This window comes from Drosophila rhopaloa, unplaced genomic scaffold, assembly GCF_018152115.1.
Source record: "Drosophila rhopaloa isolate 14029-0021.01 unplaced genomic scaffold, ASM1815211v1 contig_150, whole genome shotgun sequence".
Taxonomy (NCBI): Eukaryota; Metazoa; Arthropoda; class Insecta; order Diptera; family Drosophilidae; genus Drosophila; species Drosophila rhopaloa.
Window position 1 is genome coordinate 942,725 of NW_025335029.1, and position 16,117 is coordinate 958,841.

Genomic DNA, 16,117 nt, shown 5'->3' on the forward strand with positions numbered 1-16,117 from the left:
AATAACAAGAAGTTCTTATACGACATATTTATATAGACGCGACGCGTGCCCCAATCTTATCTCGTGACGCGTTTGCCGCTTTTTTATTTCGGAACTCAAAAACTGGTCGCAAGGCCCGACCTTGACACTCACTTTTCTAAACAATCGACTCGGATCCGAGACCATTTTTTGGTCTCTGCTTTTTGGCCAACATCTCGTCTTCTTTCTCGGCCGCTTTACAAACCGCCCGTCAGTCTTCCGCCGGACCGGAGATGGAACGCACGGATCGCGTCCGCTGAGCTGTGATTTATAATATTTTCCCAAACCCAAACTCAAACTCAAAACCAAGTCTGACCAGCTAATTGCTGCAACTAAAAGCACTCGAAAACTCTTGCCTAATCGCCACAAGTGCAGCGTGCAAACAATAAAACAAACAGCCAAACAAAAGTGCATAAAAAATATACAAAAACGTGTGCTTGTCCATGCAACTGCATATTTTAATACATAATTAGCCAAAGATCGTGGAAGCATCCCAGTGCTCAGTGCTTGTATATATATGGCAAAAATGTGGCAGGGAATCGTGTGGAGCTTGACTTTCTGCCTCGTCGGATTGGCGGGTTTCGGCCTCGGAAACAACTTGGCCGGCTACGAAGGGTAATCATCAGCGGTTGCCCGCATTAATTATAATTTACAACGTTACCGAAAAGTAGCAAAAAAGTAATACGTAATACCCATCAATCAAGAGTCTCTTCTTTAGGGCAAGTCATTAATTGAATTTTTTTCGGTTTATGGCTAAGTGTTTCTAGCTGATAAACGGGTTTTCGCATCTCTGTCATGATCAGGGCCAATTTAGCAGTTAGTTTACCGAGGACGACCACGTATTTCGTCCTGAATCAATCCATAGGCGCCAATAAATACAGCTGCGTACATTATAAAGCCGTCCAACAGATTGAAGTCGCCCTGTTTGGATCGGTAGGATAGGTACGGAATGGCCATTATGGAGGCCAGCCAAAAATAGCTATAGTATTGGCAGAACCAATCCACAGTCTCCTGAAGAAATCGCAGCATTTTGCTGCGTTTGAGTTTAATAAAAATATCTTTGGAAATAAAATGCCTGGGTTACTAAGCTAAAAACAGGTTGGGAATCATAATATACATATTAATATCGAATCTATTAATAGTTCTCATAATTAGCGATGAGATCTTGTTAAAATAATGCATAACAAAATTAAATCTGTTAAATTTTATAAAATGTTCCTATTTGGCAGTTCATAAATTGTGTATAATTTAGCAATTTAAATGACACAATATCAAACTGTGTTTGCTAAAAGCTTATGAATATTTTTTTTTTTCAAATAAACCAAAATTGTGTAAAAACTAAATAAAAACTATTTGAAATATTTTTGTTAACCTTTTTTTAAAAAAAACAACATTTACTTGAAATTCTATTTCTTTCTGTTGTTTAAAATATATATCATATTTCAAATATTCGTAGAATTTATCATAAAATAGATGTTTAAGCTAAAATTTTTTAAAATAGAGAAAATGTAAAGAATTTTGAAGTCTGAAAACTTATTTAAAGAAAAGTATTTACCTTAGAAATACTTAAGAAAACAATGGCTCATTTTAATTTTTTTTCTACGTGCACTCAAATTGATATAATAATTTTCTGAGTTAAGATAGAACTATTTTTACTATGATGAAATCATTGCATGGTCTCTAAGTTATATAAAATAAATTCTACGTCATCTTTGAAGTCTTAACTTAAATAAACAGAGGTTTTAATTTACTTTAATATATTTCCTATACGGCACGACGATTCCATGGTCATTGGCCGTGATTAGAAGTCGTCATAATAAGCGATGCTAAACGTTTTGTCGTTTGGTCAATGGCCAACAATTGTACATTTAACAATTCCGTTGATAATTTGCACAATTTGTAATTGCCAAGCGATCGCAGTGCGAAATGTTTGCCAAACATGCCACTCCCCCCGCCTGTCACGGGTCCATGTGGCGTATGAGTGATGGATGAGGGCTTTGTGGTTGTAGGGGGCAGAATTTCAGTTCGAGGGCAGAATTTCAGACCCACTGTCTGGAATTCCGTGTCCAATTTAAAAGCTTCCTTCCGATCAACGCAAGCCAGCAGTTTCATCACATAACCATTTTCAAGTTCAAAAATATAAAGCTAAACATGCAGAGTGATATCAGTAAACACAAGGTCGAATTTCGATTTGGACAATAGGCTCTGATTTGTTTAAAAATGCTTAGAGAAAATTTCGAAAACAAACTTATTCATCTTAAAGATGAAAAACGAGCCCCGCTGGCTATTTTATTTTGGCCAACAGCTGGGTGTCTTATTAAATTATCATCGCATGCCGTTGTCTGTCTCACGTGATTAGCTTTTGTCTGCCATATAATACCATATCATATGCCCCCTGCCACCCACAATCCCATAATGCAGACGAGATAAATATGCAGGGACTTAAGACTTGTTGCTTCATTATTTCTTGTATCTTGTGTGTGTTTTCCGTTGTGGAATTTCAAGAGATGATAAATTGGCCACCGATTCGTGCGAGGTGGCAAAGAGCCAACAAGCAGCGGCCAGCAGTCGCTTTGCATAAATTTATGAATCAACAACTCATTTTGACGCCAGGCGAGGGCGAGCCATAAATTAATTTGTTGTCCAATTAGTTTGAGACATGTGGAGCAATCATCGGGATTTCCCGCTGCTAGATTATTATTATCTGGCGAGGTATCAGTTAATTATGATCCGCTAATGAGCATATCACACTCTTAGTTCCGAAAAATGGGCTTGATAAAAACTAGCAAAAAGTGTATACATGTTTTGCCATTAGATTAATTAAATGCCTGTCAACTGGATGCAAATATTTTTTTGTTTGAACATCACGTATCTTTACAATGAATTAATTAACACATATCTTTCAAAACAATGGATTACCCAACCTTGACATACTCACTAGAAATTATGGCTTTTGATTTGTTTATCAAATAAACTTTATCTTGTTAAATTATTGATAATGGGATTAAGGGCGTACAAGAAACTGATTAAATATACTATGGCTAAAAAAGTAATTTAAATTTATATAATTTAAGTTGTGTTCCTAGAAACTTAATCAATTATAAACTCTATTAGTTTAAAAGTCCTTTTAAACACAATACTTAAAATTTTCAGGAACATAAAATGTTTTAAATTTAATTATTTTAACAATAATTTTCTTTTATTATCTTCCCTTATTTAAAATCTTTTATACGTATTCCCCATATATACCTTTTCCTTGTATAAAATCATTTATAAACAAATGTACGTACAAATTTTACAAATTAAAAGATTTGTTTCTTTCTTATGTATAATATTAATAATATTACATATTATTGAGAGTTGATTAAAGAAAATTGTTTTAACTCCTGGTAATGTTGTAAAAATTAAATTATTTTATTAGACATTATTTATTATGTTCCAGAAAGATATTGCCTTTCACCAACGAAAAGTATACATTTTAGTCGACCGATTAATGAAATATTTTATGTTTCTAGCTACACCAAGTACACGGTGCAACATGGTGACGAGGATGCGTTCCGGTATATGGTGGATCTGCAGACGAACGACGCGGAGCTGGACTTTTGGCTCCTGACCAGAAACTCATCCGTGCTGACAGTGAGCCCCAAGCGGAAGAGTCAGTTCGAGGCGCGTCTGTCGAGTTTGGGAGTCAACTACGAGATGCAGCCTCTAATGGAGTTGATGGCCGCCCTGCAGGCGAACAGTTCCTATGCCGAAGGTGATTCCGATGGGGAGTTCGAGGAGTGCCAGCAGGAGAATTGTGAGCAGGCGGAGCGTCCACGTCGGAGGACTCGTCGCCAGGCCCGTGGCTTCTTCTCGCACTATCCGCGTTACCACGAGGTGCTCAGCTTCATGAGCGGACTGGCCGCCAGATATCCGCAGTACTGTCGCTACGAATCCCTGGGTCGTTCCAACGAGGGTCGTCATATAGCTGCCCTCTCGATTTCCCTGAACAGCAGGGTACGACCTCGTCGAGTGGCCTATATCCAGGCAGCCACCCACGGAAGGGAGTGGATCACCACGCAGACGGTTCTCTATTTGGCCTACGAACTGCTGAGCAATCTGCGAGCCTTTACAAGGGTCCTGCAGGATGTGGAGATTTTCCTAGTGCCCCTCGTCAATCCCGACGGCTACGAATACACCCACACGACGGTAAGTGGGAAATAAATATTTGCAAATATTTCACAATGTGGGACAAATAAAGAGGCTAATAAGGAGTAAAGTAAATTGTATAATTAGCGAAAAAAGTTTTCATAATTTTGATAATATTCGTATACTATAAAATGCTTTTTGAAGCTTTGCGTTTTCCAATTTGCTACATTTTGGAAGTTTCCTTTTTGAGAAAAATTATTTATTATTCATTTAGCCATACTTCTATTTTGTACCATCAAAAATAATGGATACTGTTCCAATTTACTTTGTTTTTACTTATGGACGGGCAAAGTAAAGTTTTATTAATAATAATTAAAATAATTATTATAAATGAAATATAAATGTTATCATTAAAAATGTATTACTACTTTTAGAAAAATATCAAAGCGTAAAAAGATGTTTATGTATAATTTCAAAACATTAGACCATTTATCATTAAGTACTTTCATACATATGATTTTAAAATTTTCATACGAAAAACAAGAGGAACACATAAATTATTTCAAAGGGAAGTGACATTTTAAAAGTGTTTTAAATATGTTTAAAGTATTTATAGAATTCTTAGACACTTGTGTTCAAGTATTCAGTACAAATGGGTAGACTGTTTCATTTTGAGAAATTAAACAAAATAGAATTACTTAGATAAATGTTATCTTAAATGTTATTATTCAAAAATTTTAATTAAATCCCTTGCAGGATCGCTTCTGGCGCAAGAACCGTCATCGTTATGCGGGTCATTCCTGCTCCGGCGTGGACATCAACCGGAACTTTGGAAACCACTGGAACTATCAGGGTGCCAGCCAGAACGTAAGCCACTTGTTGACCCCGACATTGACCTTCGCCATTGACCAACGTAACCCCCGAATCCCTTTCATCCAAAACGACAGCTCTGCTCGGAGGTTTACTCGGGAACGGCGCCCAATTCGGAACCGGAGACCTCGGCCGTGGTGCGATATCTGGAATTCAATCGGAACCGTGTGAAACTCAGCCTGGATGTTCACTCATTTGGCAAATTCATTTTTTATCCCTACGGCTACGCGAAGTGAGTATGGACTGGCAACCAGCAGCCAGCAGGCACTCTTCCTGATTCCCATGTTTTCCATGTCCAAAAATCCCCGACTGCGGCTGAAGGCCCAGCCAGCGGGTGGCCCGGAAAGAAATTCAATTTACTTTTCAATTATTTGCTAAAAGCAATTAAACCCGAATATTTCTGCCATTGCAGCCATTTAATTCTTTTTTATTTGCACTGTTCGACAAAATGAGAATGATTATTTAAAATGTAAAACAGTTGGAAATTTTAGTTCTAGCAAAAATCATTGAAACATTTTGGATTCTCTCTTTAAGAAGAAGAATTTAAAACAATTTTTAAATGTTTTTTAAAGTTTTTATGATCAAATTAGGATTAATGTGATAATTTACAGTGGGACATTGAGTAAAACTTATAAGCATTCACTAATTTGATTCGTATTAAAAAATTGTAAAGGGCTTGTATTTAAATAATATTTTCTCTCTGTGTAGAAACACTGTGCCACCCACCGTGGGAACATTGCGTTCAGTGGCTCTGAGGGCCGCCAACCAGATCGGCAGGTACCGTGGCACCCGCTACACCACCGGCACCTCCGCCTCGATTTTGTATGAGGCATCCGGCAGCCTGGACGACTTCGCCTATGGCAACCTGGGAATCCCACTGTCCTACACGCTCGAGCTGCCCGGTGACGAGTTCCACGTGCCCGCCCATGACATCATCCACGTCTGCAAGGAGACATTCGCCGGCTTCATCGAGTTCATTCGGCATGTCAGCCTCTACTAGAGGCTCCTCTATTTCCTAAAAGTTTAAGCAATTGAATTTATGTTTGTTAAATTTAAAATAATTAGTGACTTCGTTGTTAAGCATTAAAGAGATGAATATGGATTTCGAATATTTTTTAATTAACTAAAAGGACCAAAAAGGTAAACATTTTAAGATCATTTCGCAATTGAAATCACAATTTTATTAACAAAAATTTATCAAAAAAAGAAGAACCCAAGAACAAGTTATAAAAAAATAAATTAAACTGTGACTCAGTGATTAATTATTTTTTGGTTTTAAATTTTTTTGATTGAAACTTTTCTTTGATGGTTTCTTTTTGGTTGTATCCATTGCCTAATGAACAACAGAATTTTTTTATAGTAATCACGGTTTTTATCACCATTATCATCAACAAAAACTTCTGCATCAATTTGCATTTTTTTATAAGTGTATTTTGCCGATGAGTTGTATGGAAATTGTAGGTTTCAAAAATAAATAAGAGAATGTTTTAAAACTTGCAAGCGGTTTAATTTTAAGTTAAAAAAGATTCTCTATTTGACTTTTAAAAATAATTTTTTAGTTGTCTTTGTTCCACCAAACTCAACATTTCAAGAGAAAATAAAATGTTAACTATTTCAGCAAGTTAATTAAAATACATATGAAGAAATATTAAAACCATTTTTGTATATGAACCGGAACTAGTTTTTTTTATAATCATTTTCAAGCCCTGTGAAACAGAAGGGGGAACTCTTTAATTTGTCTATGCCATAAACGGAAGCATATAAATGATTCGGCTTTTTGGTATCGTAAGCAGGCGGCAGCGTCTCCAATAAAGTGATAAAAATGGGTAAGTCGATTAGCCTTCACAACTGCTTTACTTCAGTCAATATCGGACTCTCGTGCCAAAATGACTTCCGCGCTCTTGGGATTACTAACTCTACTGCTAGTGCAGCCATTGGTCCTGTTTGCTTGGCAGGATTACAAGGACTACAAGGTGTTCGAGCTGAAGCCCCAAGGACTTCAAGAGCACAATCTTATAAGAACTTTTTTTAAAGAAAACCCACTTTGGGATTTTCTCGGGACGCATCGAAATGCTAATGAGAGTTCACTTAAGGTGATGATACCGCCTAAAGAAGTTGAAAATTTGCTTAAAACTTTCCGGAGTCATAACTTGGACCATCGGGTGCTGATCGAGGATTTGGCTCCATTTGTGCAGGCCCAACGAGCAGAGAATCTACAGAAAAAACAATTCATTCAACTGCCCCACATTGATGTCCTGGGAGCATTTTATACCCACTCGGAAATTAATGAGTACCTGAATAGTTTACCAGAAAGATTTCCCAAACGAGTTCAGTTGAAGCAATTTGGATGGAGTTACGAGCGCAGACCGCTAAAAGTTTTAACCATTACCAATGGAGACGGGAAGCGGGATAAACCGGTGATCGTAATCGATGGCACTGTTCATGCCAGGGAATGGATATCGCCCTCGATGGCCCTCTATATAATCCAGCAGTTATTGGATAACTATTCGGAAAACCAGGAACTTTTAGAGGATTACAACTGGGTGATAATGCCAGTGGTTAATGCCGATGGATATGAATATTCTCATACCGAATCGCGTTATTGGCGAAAAACTCGTCGACCCACAAGTAATCCGGAATGCGTTGGCACGGATATCAATCGAAATTTCGGATACGAGTGGGGTCATGATGAGGGATCCTCTTCAGATCCTTGCGAGGATAATTATCGAGGAGAGCGGACCTTTGATCAACCCGAGTCGCAGGTCCTGCGAGATGTTCTCCTCAATTATAAGGGACGCCTTAACTTTTATCTCTCACTGCACTCCTACGGAAACAAATTCCTCCTGCCCTGGGGATATACAAGGTAGGATTATAATCTTATTTTAGAAGATCGCTGAAAAGAACATGTGATATTATTGTTTGAGATTAGCCTGAAGAGATCTTAAATTGAGTAAAAGGGATAATATTTCAAAGAGAAAAAAAGAGTAATCATTTTGTAGGGTTCACTTGAGGCAACAAAGTTATTTTTCTCTGCGCGTCCATATAATCTATATTTTTATATTTATAGATAAAGGTTGCCCTACCAAACCACACTTAAGAGTAGTTTAACTTATAGAGACAATTAATTGCTGATTTGAGTTGAGTGGCCCAAGGTAATAAGCCCACTTAGAATTTATCAAAATCAAGTAATCTAGAATTTATAAAAATAGTAAAAATTCAGCATCTTTCTGGCAATGTTTGGCAATGTCGTTAAAATAATACATATTTTATTTACTATTAAAAAATCACTAAGACTTAAGAAAGCGGTATAGCTGAGGTATAAACATGTGGAATGTTACTAAATTTTTTTTGTTCAAATATTGGTTGCGCAACACATAAATAGGTCAATAAATTTGATTATCACATGTAATCGATAACGATATAATTTATTGTAGACAAAATGTACATTGTGTTGTACGACTTTATCTGGACAAAAAGTAATCTCCGGTTACTTTGCTAAGGAAAACAGCAAGTTGTCATTTTAATTGCATGGCCTTAATATATTGGCTCATTTCTATTAGTAATTCTAAAAAAAATGTAGACTTTAAGTGTTTACATTTCTTTAAAAATAAGGGCAATCAATACAACCTTATATATATAAATATATAATTAAAATACTGCATAGTTGTGATACATAATTTGTATTTAAAGGAATCAAATATTATTATCCGTTAAGAAGTACTTAAACAATATTCCTTAAAGGTATAATTCATGCTTCAGAATCTCAAAATTAGTGTTTTCATGGGTTGAGTTCGAATTTTATTCTCAAAATTCAAAATATAAATAAAATAAAAAATGAATTTTTATTTTTTCAGTGTGTTTCCGGATCGCTACCAGGACATGATGTCTGTGGCGGATGCCGGTGCCAAGGCGATCGTCCACTCCACGAATGGAATATATAGCTGGGGGAGCACCTACTACGTCCTATATCCGACATCGGGCGACACGGCGGACTTCGCTTTGGGAGTGGTCAATGCCACGGTGGCCATGACCATGGAGCTGCCGGCGGCAGGATTCATGGGATTCGATCCCTGGGTTTCCCACATCGAGCGATTGGTCACGGAAAGTTGGGTGGGAGTGCGAGCCATGGCCGCGGAGGTGATAAGAACCTATGCGGCGTAATCGGATTGTAAATAAAGATACATTAGAGTCAAATTGCGCCAGCTCTGATTTGCGGGTCACTCGTGCGGGAGTTTTGGAGTGGTTTATTATTTATTGATCCATTTGCCGATTAGATATGTGGCCAGGTGACTTTGGTTGGCTATTTAAGTGGCTTGCCGCAGCCACGCGGTTGCTTAGTCTGCGCGAAGATGAAGTTCTCCCTGGGTTTGCTAGTGCTCTTTTTGGGCGCCGCTCTGGTGGCCGCCGATCAGGATTATGAGGGGTAAGTGTTGGGTAGGGATAGAAAGACCTGCAAATTTCACAATTCAGAAACTATAATGAACATTTAGAAAAAGAGAAATAAAACATTTTAAATGGTTAAATAAAGTAACATTACTTTTATTAGGAAAATATTTTCCACAAGAGCTTAGAATTATTAGGAAAATATTTGTATAACACTAGTGACCAGCAAAGGAGCTTGTTTATTTTTACTAGTTTCCTAAAAGGGCTTCGCCGAATGTTCTTTTACTTAAATTTAATTCATAAACCAAAGAAAGAAATGTTAATTAAAATTAAAAGCTCACTAAAAGCAGTTAGTTTATTCCTTGAATTTTTCTATTTAAAGGTTTTACCAAATGTTCTGTTACGCAAAAATCGAATTGATTGATATGAAATATAAAATAATTTTTATAATCTATTAATTTTATTAATATATAAGTGGAATATTTTATACATAGAGTATTTGATGAAGAAACATCTTTAAAGAATTTACATATATCTATAACATATATACATGCTTAAGTTATGAAATTTGTCTTTAATCTTTGTTTGAAGATGCATTTTTTTAAATTTACCTTATAAATCTGTTTTTAGTTATCGCATTTATGAGGTGACTCCTTCGAATTCCGACCAGGCTCAATTGCTGCACCAGCTCAGCCTGCAGGGATTTGATTTCATCAGTGAGAGTCGTCTGTTAGAGCATCCTTCTCGTGTGATAGTAAGTCCTGATCAGTTGGAGCCGTTCCAGCAGTTGGTTCAGGGACAGAGGATTAACCATAGCCTAGTGAACTCCAATCTGGGAGCTTCCATTGCCGAGGAGTTTGCCCAGCGGCAGATGCAGCGCCTCTTGGCTCCCATCACGGGAAAGGGTCGCCTGAGCACGGAGCGCTATTACACCCACGAGGAGATCATCAACTATATCGATGACCTGGCGGTTCGTTATCCCAAGCGGGTGTACGTCAAGACCGTGGGTTGGTCCTACGAAAAGCGAGTCCTGAAGACCATCACCATCACGAATGGCGATGGAAAGGCCGGCAAGAAGTTGATCTTCATGGATGGCGGCTTCCATGCCAGGGAATGGATTTCTCCGGCGGCGGTTTTATATGTTATTGATCAGCTCGTGGAGCAGTTCGAGGAGAATGCTTATCTGCTGAAGGACTACGACTGGGTCATCCTGCCCCTGGTCAATGCCGATGGCTATGAGCACTCCCAGAGCGGAACTCTGGCCCGCATGTGGCGCAAAACCCGGCAGCCATATCAGTCCGCCGGACAGACCTGCTATGGAGCGGATCCGAACCGGAACTTTGCCTTCCACTGGAACGAGGAGGGTGCCTCCTCGAATCCCTGCGCGGATACCTATGCCGGCCCAACCGCCTTCTCCGAACCGGAGACCATTGTCGTCCGGGATCTGATGCACTCGCTGGCGGACAAGGGTATTATGTACCTCACCATCCACTCCTACGGAAACTATCTGCTGTATCCTTGGGGATGGACTTCGTAAGTCAACCAGCTTAAATCTACAATTTTTCAGAAATTAAGACTTTATATTCTCGTATAACCTTTATTTTTTCTAATTTTTTGTGAGGTTAAACAAAAACTTAGTGATTACAATTAGTATTATTTCCGTTACAAAATATCATTAGAATTTAGTATATTTTAAAAACAACATAATTTGTTGTACAGTGTTGCTTAGAACTCACAGAAATTTCAACAACATTTTTCTGTTATCAGTAAAAATAACAGGTCATTCCAGCTCAAGAAATTTTAATTGTTTTCACTTGTTTAAAGTTGAACAAAATAGTAAGTTTTAAAATTTAAAAATCTTTATAGTTCTATAAATCGTTACATAACGAAGACATTATACCAAATTCATTTTTTAAAGCATTAATCATTTCTACCTTTATTTACAATTCTTTAGAGACCTGCCCGACAACTGGGAGGATCTGGATGCAGTAGCTCGCACTGGAGCCGAGGCCATTAAGAACGCCACTGGCACGGAGTACACCTACGGCTCCTCCACCAATGTACTCTATATTGCAGCTGGAGCCAGTGATGATTATGGCTACTATGCCGGCTTCAATGTCTCCATCACCATGGAGTTGACTGGAGCTGGCAGCATCGGATTCAATCCTCCAGTCACCCGCATCGATGAGTTCGTCACCGAAACATGGATCGGTATCCGCGCCATGGCCGAGAAGCTCATCGAGATGTACTAAATATATGTTCCAATAAATTGTTCTTAATTTTAATTAAGTGTTCAGTTTATTATACACAAGGATTAGTTTTCAAAGGTATCCTTGAATCAATCAAGTAAAGAGGTCAAAGTGTTGTTAAGCTAGTACTGCTTTTTTATGGATAAACAAATAGGCAATCAATTAAAATCGAATTAAATTCACTTGATTTCGACGACTTTTTGAGGAAAACGTAATTGGGAACAAAGCTGATAAATGTTTAGTTATTTTTATTGTCGGCAATCATACTCTCCGATCGATTTCTCTTGATTTTACAACCATCCATAAAGTTCTATTTATTGATAACGATTCGAGATTGTCGACCGCGAAAGTTTCTTCAATAGTGTTTTAAGTTGTATTACTTAGATAGGTTGCGACTTGCGAAGATGACAGTTTGGTGGCTTTTTCTGACGCTCAGCTGTCTGAGTTTCTCTGCTGGACTGCAGAAATTTAACAAATACGATGGGTATTATAATTAACAAAATATATCATATAAAATCTTTATTAACAAATTTATTTTCTTAGTTACAAAGTGTACGAGGTATCAAGGAAAGCCCGTTCTGCCGCTTTGGAACTAACTCTTTCCGAATTGGTCAAGAATGAGTCATATTATGAGGTGTTCTCCGGCTTTAAAGGTGGCAATTCAGTCAAGGTTATGGTGCATCCCGACGAACAGGTAAACTTTGTGAGACTGATGGGTGAAAATAATGTGGCCTACGATATTGTCAACCGGGATGTGGGCCTCACTCTGAGGCGCCAATTCGAAACGGATCGCATGTTGCGCCAATGGTTCCCCTACAATGGAAGATTGGGCACGGAAAGGTACTACTCGCATGCTGAGATCAACCAGTTCATCGAGGATTTGGCTAGGGATAATCCCCGTAGGGTTTTTGTTAAAACCGTGGGCAAAAGTTACGAGGGTCGGTGGTTGAAAACAGTGACAATAACCAATGGAGATGCGAGGCGTAACAAGAATGTGATCCTTGTGGATGGTGGCTTCCATGCGCGCGAGTGGATCTCTCCAGCAGCTGCGGTTCATCTAATCAATGAACTTGTGGAGAATTTCGAAGGTAATGCGGACCTCCTGCAGGACTTCGATTGGGTTATCCTTCCCGTGGTTAATGCCGATGGCTATGAGTTCACCCAGACTTCACCCGATAATCGTTTCTGGCGGAAGACCCGCCAACCCAGCAGCTCCGATTGCATCGGTACCGATCCCAATAGGAACTTTGATTTCCACTGGAATGAGGAGGGCGCTTCGGAGGATCCGTGTAATAACACGTACGCCGGAGCGAAGCCTTTCTCGGAACCGGAGGCTCTGGTGGTGAGGGATCTCATCCATAGCTTCGCGGATCGAGGAAAAATGTATCTCACCTTGCATTCCTATGGCTCACTCATCCTATACCCCTGGGGTTGGACAGCGTAAATATTATTCTACAATGATAATTTGTTCCCCATTCAGTTATATTTAATTATTTACCTTTTAGAGATGTTCCCGATACCGTTGACGACCTGGAGGAGGTAGCTGCAGAAGGGAAAAAGGCTATACACGAGGCCACAGGCACTGTTTATAAGGTAGGACCCTCAACGACTACCATAAATTACGCGGCTGCTGGGGCAAGTGATGATTACGCCTTCAATGCGGGCTTCCCGATTTCTTTCACCATGGAACTGCCCTTTGGTGGGGCAGATGGATTCGATCCTCCAGCTTCGGATATCGATCGATTAGTTAGGGAGACCTGGATCGGCATTGCGGCCATGGCACGGAGAGTGATACAAAAGTATCCCCTTGCATAACTTTGCAAAACGTGCTCTTATGAATCATCTAGAGTTTATAATTGGCTTCGCTAATTTGATTAAATTGCTTTTATGGCTTAGATATCGTTTTGTTGATTATACCCGTTACTCGTAGAGTAAAAGGGTATATTGTATTCGTGCAAAAGTATGTAACAGCTAGAAGGAAGCGTTTCCGACCCTATAAAGTATATATATTCTTGATCAGGGTCACTAGCCGAGTCGAACTAGCCATGTCCGTCTGTCCGTCTGTCTGTCCGTCTGTCCGTCTGTCCGTCTGTCTGTCCGTCTGTCTGTCCGTATGAACGCTGAGATCTCGGAAACTATAAAAGCTAGAAGATTGGCATTTTGCATGCAGATTCTAGGAGTTCCTACGCAGCGCAAGTTTGTTTCAAAAAGGTGCCACGCCCACTTTAACGCCCACAATCGCTTATATACGATTTTAAAAATTTAAATATTTCGGAAAAGTAAAAATGCAGTTTTATTGTCTTTATCAATACCTATCGAAATGTAGAAGAAATTTTTCAAATCGGACCATTCGTTAAAAAGTTATGCGTGATCAAAGTTTCTATCTCCATCTCCCTCGCACTCCCTTTACCTGAGTAACGGGTATCTGATAGTCGGGGCACCCGACTATAGCGTTCTCTCTTGTTTTTGATTGCAATCAAACATTTTTACAAAAAGCAAAAAAAAATAAATTGTGTGAAGTGCAAATTTATTGGTGTTTTATTTTTAGTTCTAAACGTTATCAAATTAACAACATGACCCAAGAAATAGGGCATCAAATAAGCAAACTCCTTCCTAATGTTTAGCTTCAATAATTTTTTTATTTATTTGCTTCAATTAGAGTTTTAGCTGAACTGGAAAGAATGCCACGCACCCCAAACACCAGCGGAATTCACTAATTGTTTTCTAATCAGTTTTCAACTCCCGAGATGCCCGTTTTCTAATCGCAAGTGATGACGTAAATTCATCGAGTTCAGCGGCATATATTCAGAACAACATAAACACTCTGCACAGATTGTTTTTCCATGGAAATACAGTCCCTTTGGGGTCGATATTCAAAGTAAGTGGTACCCGGAACGAAGATCTTTATATTTATGAACTTAGCTTGTAAATGGTCAGTCGAGCTTCGTTCTCCGCACAGCAAGTTTCAAGTCCCGAAATGTGGCTACCACTGAAATTGTTTAGTACTCTGATTGTTCTATTGATCGTAAATGAGTCAAGGGGAGAAACTTTAAACAGAACTGACTCGGATTCCACAAAGAAACTGGGACCGGCAGTAAGTCAGAGTAAGTAAATAGATAGTTTGGAAACTATTTTGGCTTAAGACATATCTTTGTTTCTCTATATTTAGTCGCTGTAGTTTCACTGCTTTGCTATATCCTCACGATCGCAGTATATCTATACGTAAAAGAACTTCGAAATCGGATCGGCAAGTGCTTTATCTGCTGCTTATTCTGCCTGTTTATGAAATGCCTCATCTGGATGCTGGATGTATGGGGCTTATTGGAGGACTTTCGTGGTCCAGCAGGTTAGTTGCTCAATTTGAATGTAGACTAAGCAATTGCGAGTTTGATATCCTCCAGGTTATGTTACACACTTCTTCTGGGCGGCTTCTTTTCTTTGGTTTTCCTTCCTGAATTGTTATTTCAAGGACAGTTTTAAGGAATTGAAAGGTAAGATTCCCCGGATTCCTTTCCTGGTCTACAACGCCTTTGTTTGGAGCGCTGCGGCCATCCTGACTGGAGTCGTCTTACTAATCAATCATTTTCGGGAGCACGAGACACGGTTTCAAACCCAGTATTTCGTTACCATTAAACCTTTGGACTTTCCCACTGTAATCTACTTCTATGGACCGATGCTGATCCTGAGCATCTTAAACGTGTCCTTGAGTATCTCTAAGCTAATGATGATTCGAAGGGAAGTAGAAAAATTAAACCCCTTTCAAAGGAGCTTGAGGTAAGTCTTAATAAAGTATATGTTTCCTTACTGTCATTATAATTCCTTATCCCGATCAAAGTTTCGCAACTTGCATACGGTTGTCTACGATCTGGGGATTGACTTGGAGTCTGGACTTATTTCTCTGTATAATGCAAGCCTACGATTTTTGGCCAGATGTCCTGTGGGTATCCGACTATTTTCATGCGGCCTTTGGAATTTCTATTTTCGTGATTTTTATCGTTAGGAATAGAACGCTTCAATGGCTCAGAGAAGAGTAAGTCCTTAAAACTTAAGTCAAATGCTAAACCAATCTAATGCCTCCCCTAGCAGAAATACCCAACAGAAGCCACAGATTCCTGACGTTCGAAGGGTAGAAACATCCATCTAGACAGTAATTCTTATTAATAAAGCCGGAATTCGTTCAAATATGGTCATCAAGGAAAGAGTCTTAAGCTCCACCCAAATAAGGCTTGAATAAATTTTATAATTTGACAACGAATTTTATTATTCATAAATTAAGTCAAATAAATGTAGAAATCAAAATTGACAATTTCACACAGAATTTCTTTAATATATAATATAAAATTTATCAAATCAAACCAACGGACACGGATGCAATTATTTTGATCTGGTGGGTAGACATATCCCAATGACCTAAAAATGTTAAACGACTGGATTGAAGAATAAAAATAATTTTCCTTATTATGCAT

The 16,117-nt window shown here is 38.7% G+C and overlaps 5 protein-coding genes across 6 annotated transcripts; all 5 read left to right on the top strand.

Annotated features, from left to right (window-relative positions):
• Window positions 1-3: 3 nt before the first annotated feature.
• Window positions 4-6,121, top strand: LOC108043105 (carboxypeptidase B). The gene is made up of 5 exons (XM_017121655.2): window positions 4-633; window positions 3,534-4,209; window positions 4,906-5,016; window positions 5,097-5,251; window positions 5,728-6,121. The coding sequence occupies exons 1-5, from the start codon at window positions 536-538 to the stop codon at window positions 6,017-6,019; spliced, it is 1,332 nt and encodes a 443-aa protein (XP_016977144.1). The 5' UTR covers window positions 4-535; the 3' UTR covers window positions 6,020-6,121.
• A 789-nt stretch (window positions 6,122-6,910) lies between these two features.
• Window positions 6,911-9,195, top strand: LOC108043107 (carboxypeptidase B). The gene is made up of 2 exons (XM_017121656.1): window positions 6,911-7,882; window positions 8,874-9,195. The coding sequence occupies exons 1-2, from the start codon at window positions 7,116-7,118 to the stop codon at window positions 9,178-9,180; spliced, it is 1,074 nt and encodes a 357-aa protein (XP_016977145.1). The 5' UTR covers window positions 6,911-7,115; the 3' UTR covers window positions 9,181-9,195.
• Window positions 9,196-9,368: 173 nt separating this feature from the next.
• On the top strand, window positions 9,369-11,687 carry LOC108043102 (carboxypeptidase B). Its single transcript, XM_044456703.1, has 3 exons — window positions 9,369-9,442; window positions 10,033-10,935; window positions 11,357-11,687. Exons 1-3 carry the CDS (start codon window positions 9,369-9,371, stop codon window positions 11,652-11,654), a joined length of 1,275 nt encoding a protein of 424 aa, XP_044312638.1. The 3' UTR covers window positions 11,655-11,687.
• Window positions 11,688-12,048: 361 nt separating this feature from the next.
• LOC108043115 (carboxypeptidase B) lies at window positions 12,049-13,546 on the top strand. The gene is made up of 3 exons (XM_017121671.1): window positions 12,049-12,135; window positions 12,195-13,091; window positions 13,157-13,546. Exons 1-3 carry the CDS (start codon window positions 12,056-12,058, stop codon window positions 13,464-13,466), a joined length of 1,287 nt encoding a protein of 428 aa, XP_016977160.1. The 5' UTR covers window positions 12,049-12,055; the 3' UTR covers window positions 13,467-13,546.
• An 898-nt stretch (window positions 13,547-14,444) lies between these two features.
• Window positions 14,445-15,860, top strand: LOC108043108 (probable G-protein coupled receptor Mth-like 7). 2 transcript variants are annotated; one of them, XM_017121657.1, is made up of 6 exons: window positions 14,445-14,529; window positions 14,589-14,755; window positions 14,821-14,997; window positions 15,053-15,425; window positions 15,487-15,681; window positions 15,735-15,860. In XM_017121657.1, the coding sequence occupies exons 1-6, from the start codon at window positions 14,495-14,497 to the stop codon at window positions 15,793-15,795; spliced, it is 1,008 nt and encodes a 335-aa protein (XP_016977146.1). In that variant the 5' UTR covers window positions 14,445-14,494; the 3' UTR covers window positions 15,796-15,860. The 2 variants fall into 2 exon arrangements, with proteins under 2 accessions (XP_016977146.1, XP_016977147.1); XM_017121658.1 differs by having other exon boundaries at window positions 15,738-15,860.
• The last annotated feature ends 257 nt before the right edge of the window (window positions 15,861-16,117 follow it).

What these genes read in the sequence shown, in the direction of transcription:
- LOC108043105 (XM_017121655.2), top strand. Translation starts at nt 536, where the DNA reads ATGGCAAAAATGTGGCAGGGAATCGTGTGGAGCTTGACTTTCTGCCTC. An exon ending in AACTTGGCCGGCTACGAAGG is followed by an intron (nt 634 to 3,533) that starts GTAATCATCAGC and finishes TTATGTTTCTAG; the next exon opens with CTACACCAAGTACACGGTGC. An exon ending in ATCAGGGTGCCAGCCAGAAC is followed by an intron (nt 5,017 to 5,096) that starts GTAAGCCACTTG and finishes CCAAAACGACAG; the next exon opens with CTCTGCTCGGAGGTTTACTC.
- LOC108043107 (XM_017121656.1), top strand. Translation starts at nt 7,116, where the DNA reads ATGATACCGCCTAAAGAAGTTGAAAATTTGCTTAAAACTTTCCGGAGT. An exon ending in CTGCCCTGGGGATATACAAG is followed by an intron (nt 7,883 to 8,873) that starts GTAGGATTATAA and finishes TTATTTTTTCAG; the next exon opens with TGTGTTTCCGGATCGCTACC.
- LOC108043102 (XM_044456703.1), top strand. Translation starts at nt 9,369, where the DNA reads ATGAAGTTCTCCCTGGGTTTGCTAGTGCTCTTTTTGGGCGCCGCTCTG. An exon ending in GCCGATCAGGATTATGAGGG is followed by an intron (nt 9,443 to 10,032) that starts GTAAGTGTTGGG and finishes ATCTGTTTTTAG; the next exon opens with TTATCGCATTTATGAGGTGA. An exon ending in TATCCTTGGGGATGGACTTC is followed by an intron (nt 10,936 to 11,356) that starts GTAAGTCAACCA and finishes ACAATTCTTTAG; the next exon opens with AGACCTGCCCGACAACTGGG.
- LOC108043115 (XM_017121671.1), top strand. Translation starts at nt 12,056, where the DNA reads ATGACAGTTTGGTGGCTTTTTCTGACGCTCAGCTGTCTGAGTTTCTCT. An exon ending in AAATTTAACAAATACGATGG is followed by an intron (nt 12,136 to 12,194) that starts GTATTATAATTA and finishes TTATTTTCTTAG; the next exon opens with TTACAAAGTGTACGAGGTAT. An exon ending in TACCCCTGGGGTTGGACAGC is followed by an intron (nt 13,092 to 13,156) that starts GTAAATATTATT and finishes TTTACCTTTTAG; the next exon opens with AGATGTTCCCGATACCGTTG.
- LOC108043108 (XM_017121657.1), top strand. Translation starts at nt 14,495, where the DNA reads ATGGAAATACAGTCCCTTTGGGGTCGATATTCAAA. An exon ending in CTTTGGGGTCGATATTCAAA is followed by an intron (nt 14,530 to 14,588) that starts GTAAGTGGTACC and finishes GTAAATGGTCAG; the next exon opens with TCGAGCTTCGTTCTCCGCAC. An exon ending in CTTCAATGGCTCAGAGAAGA is followed by an intron (nt 15,682 to 15,734) that starts GTAAGTCCTTAA and finishes TGCCTCCCCTAG; the next exon opens with CAGAAATACCCAACAGAAGC.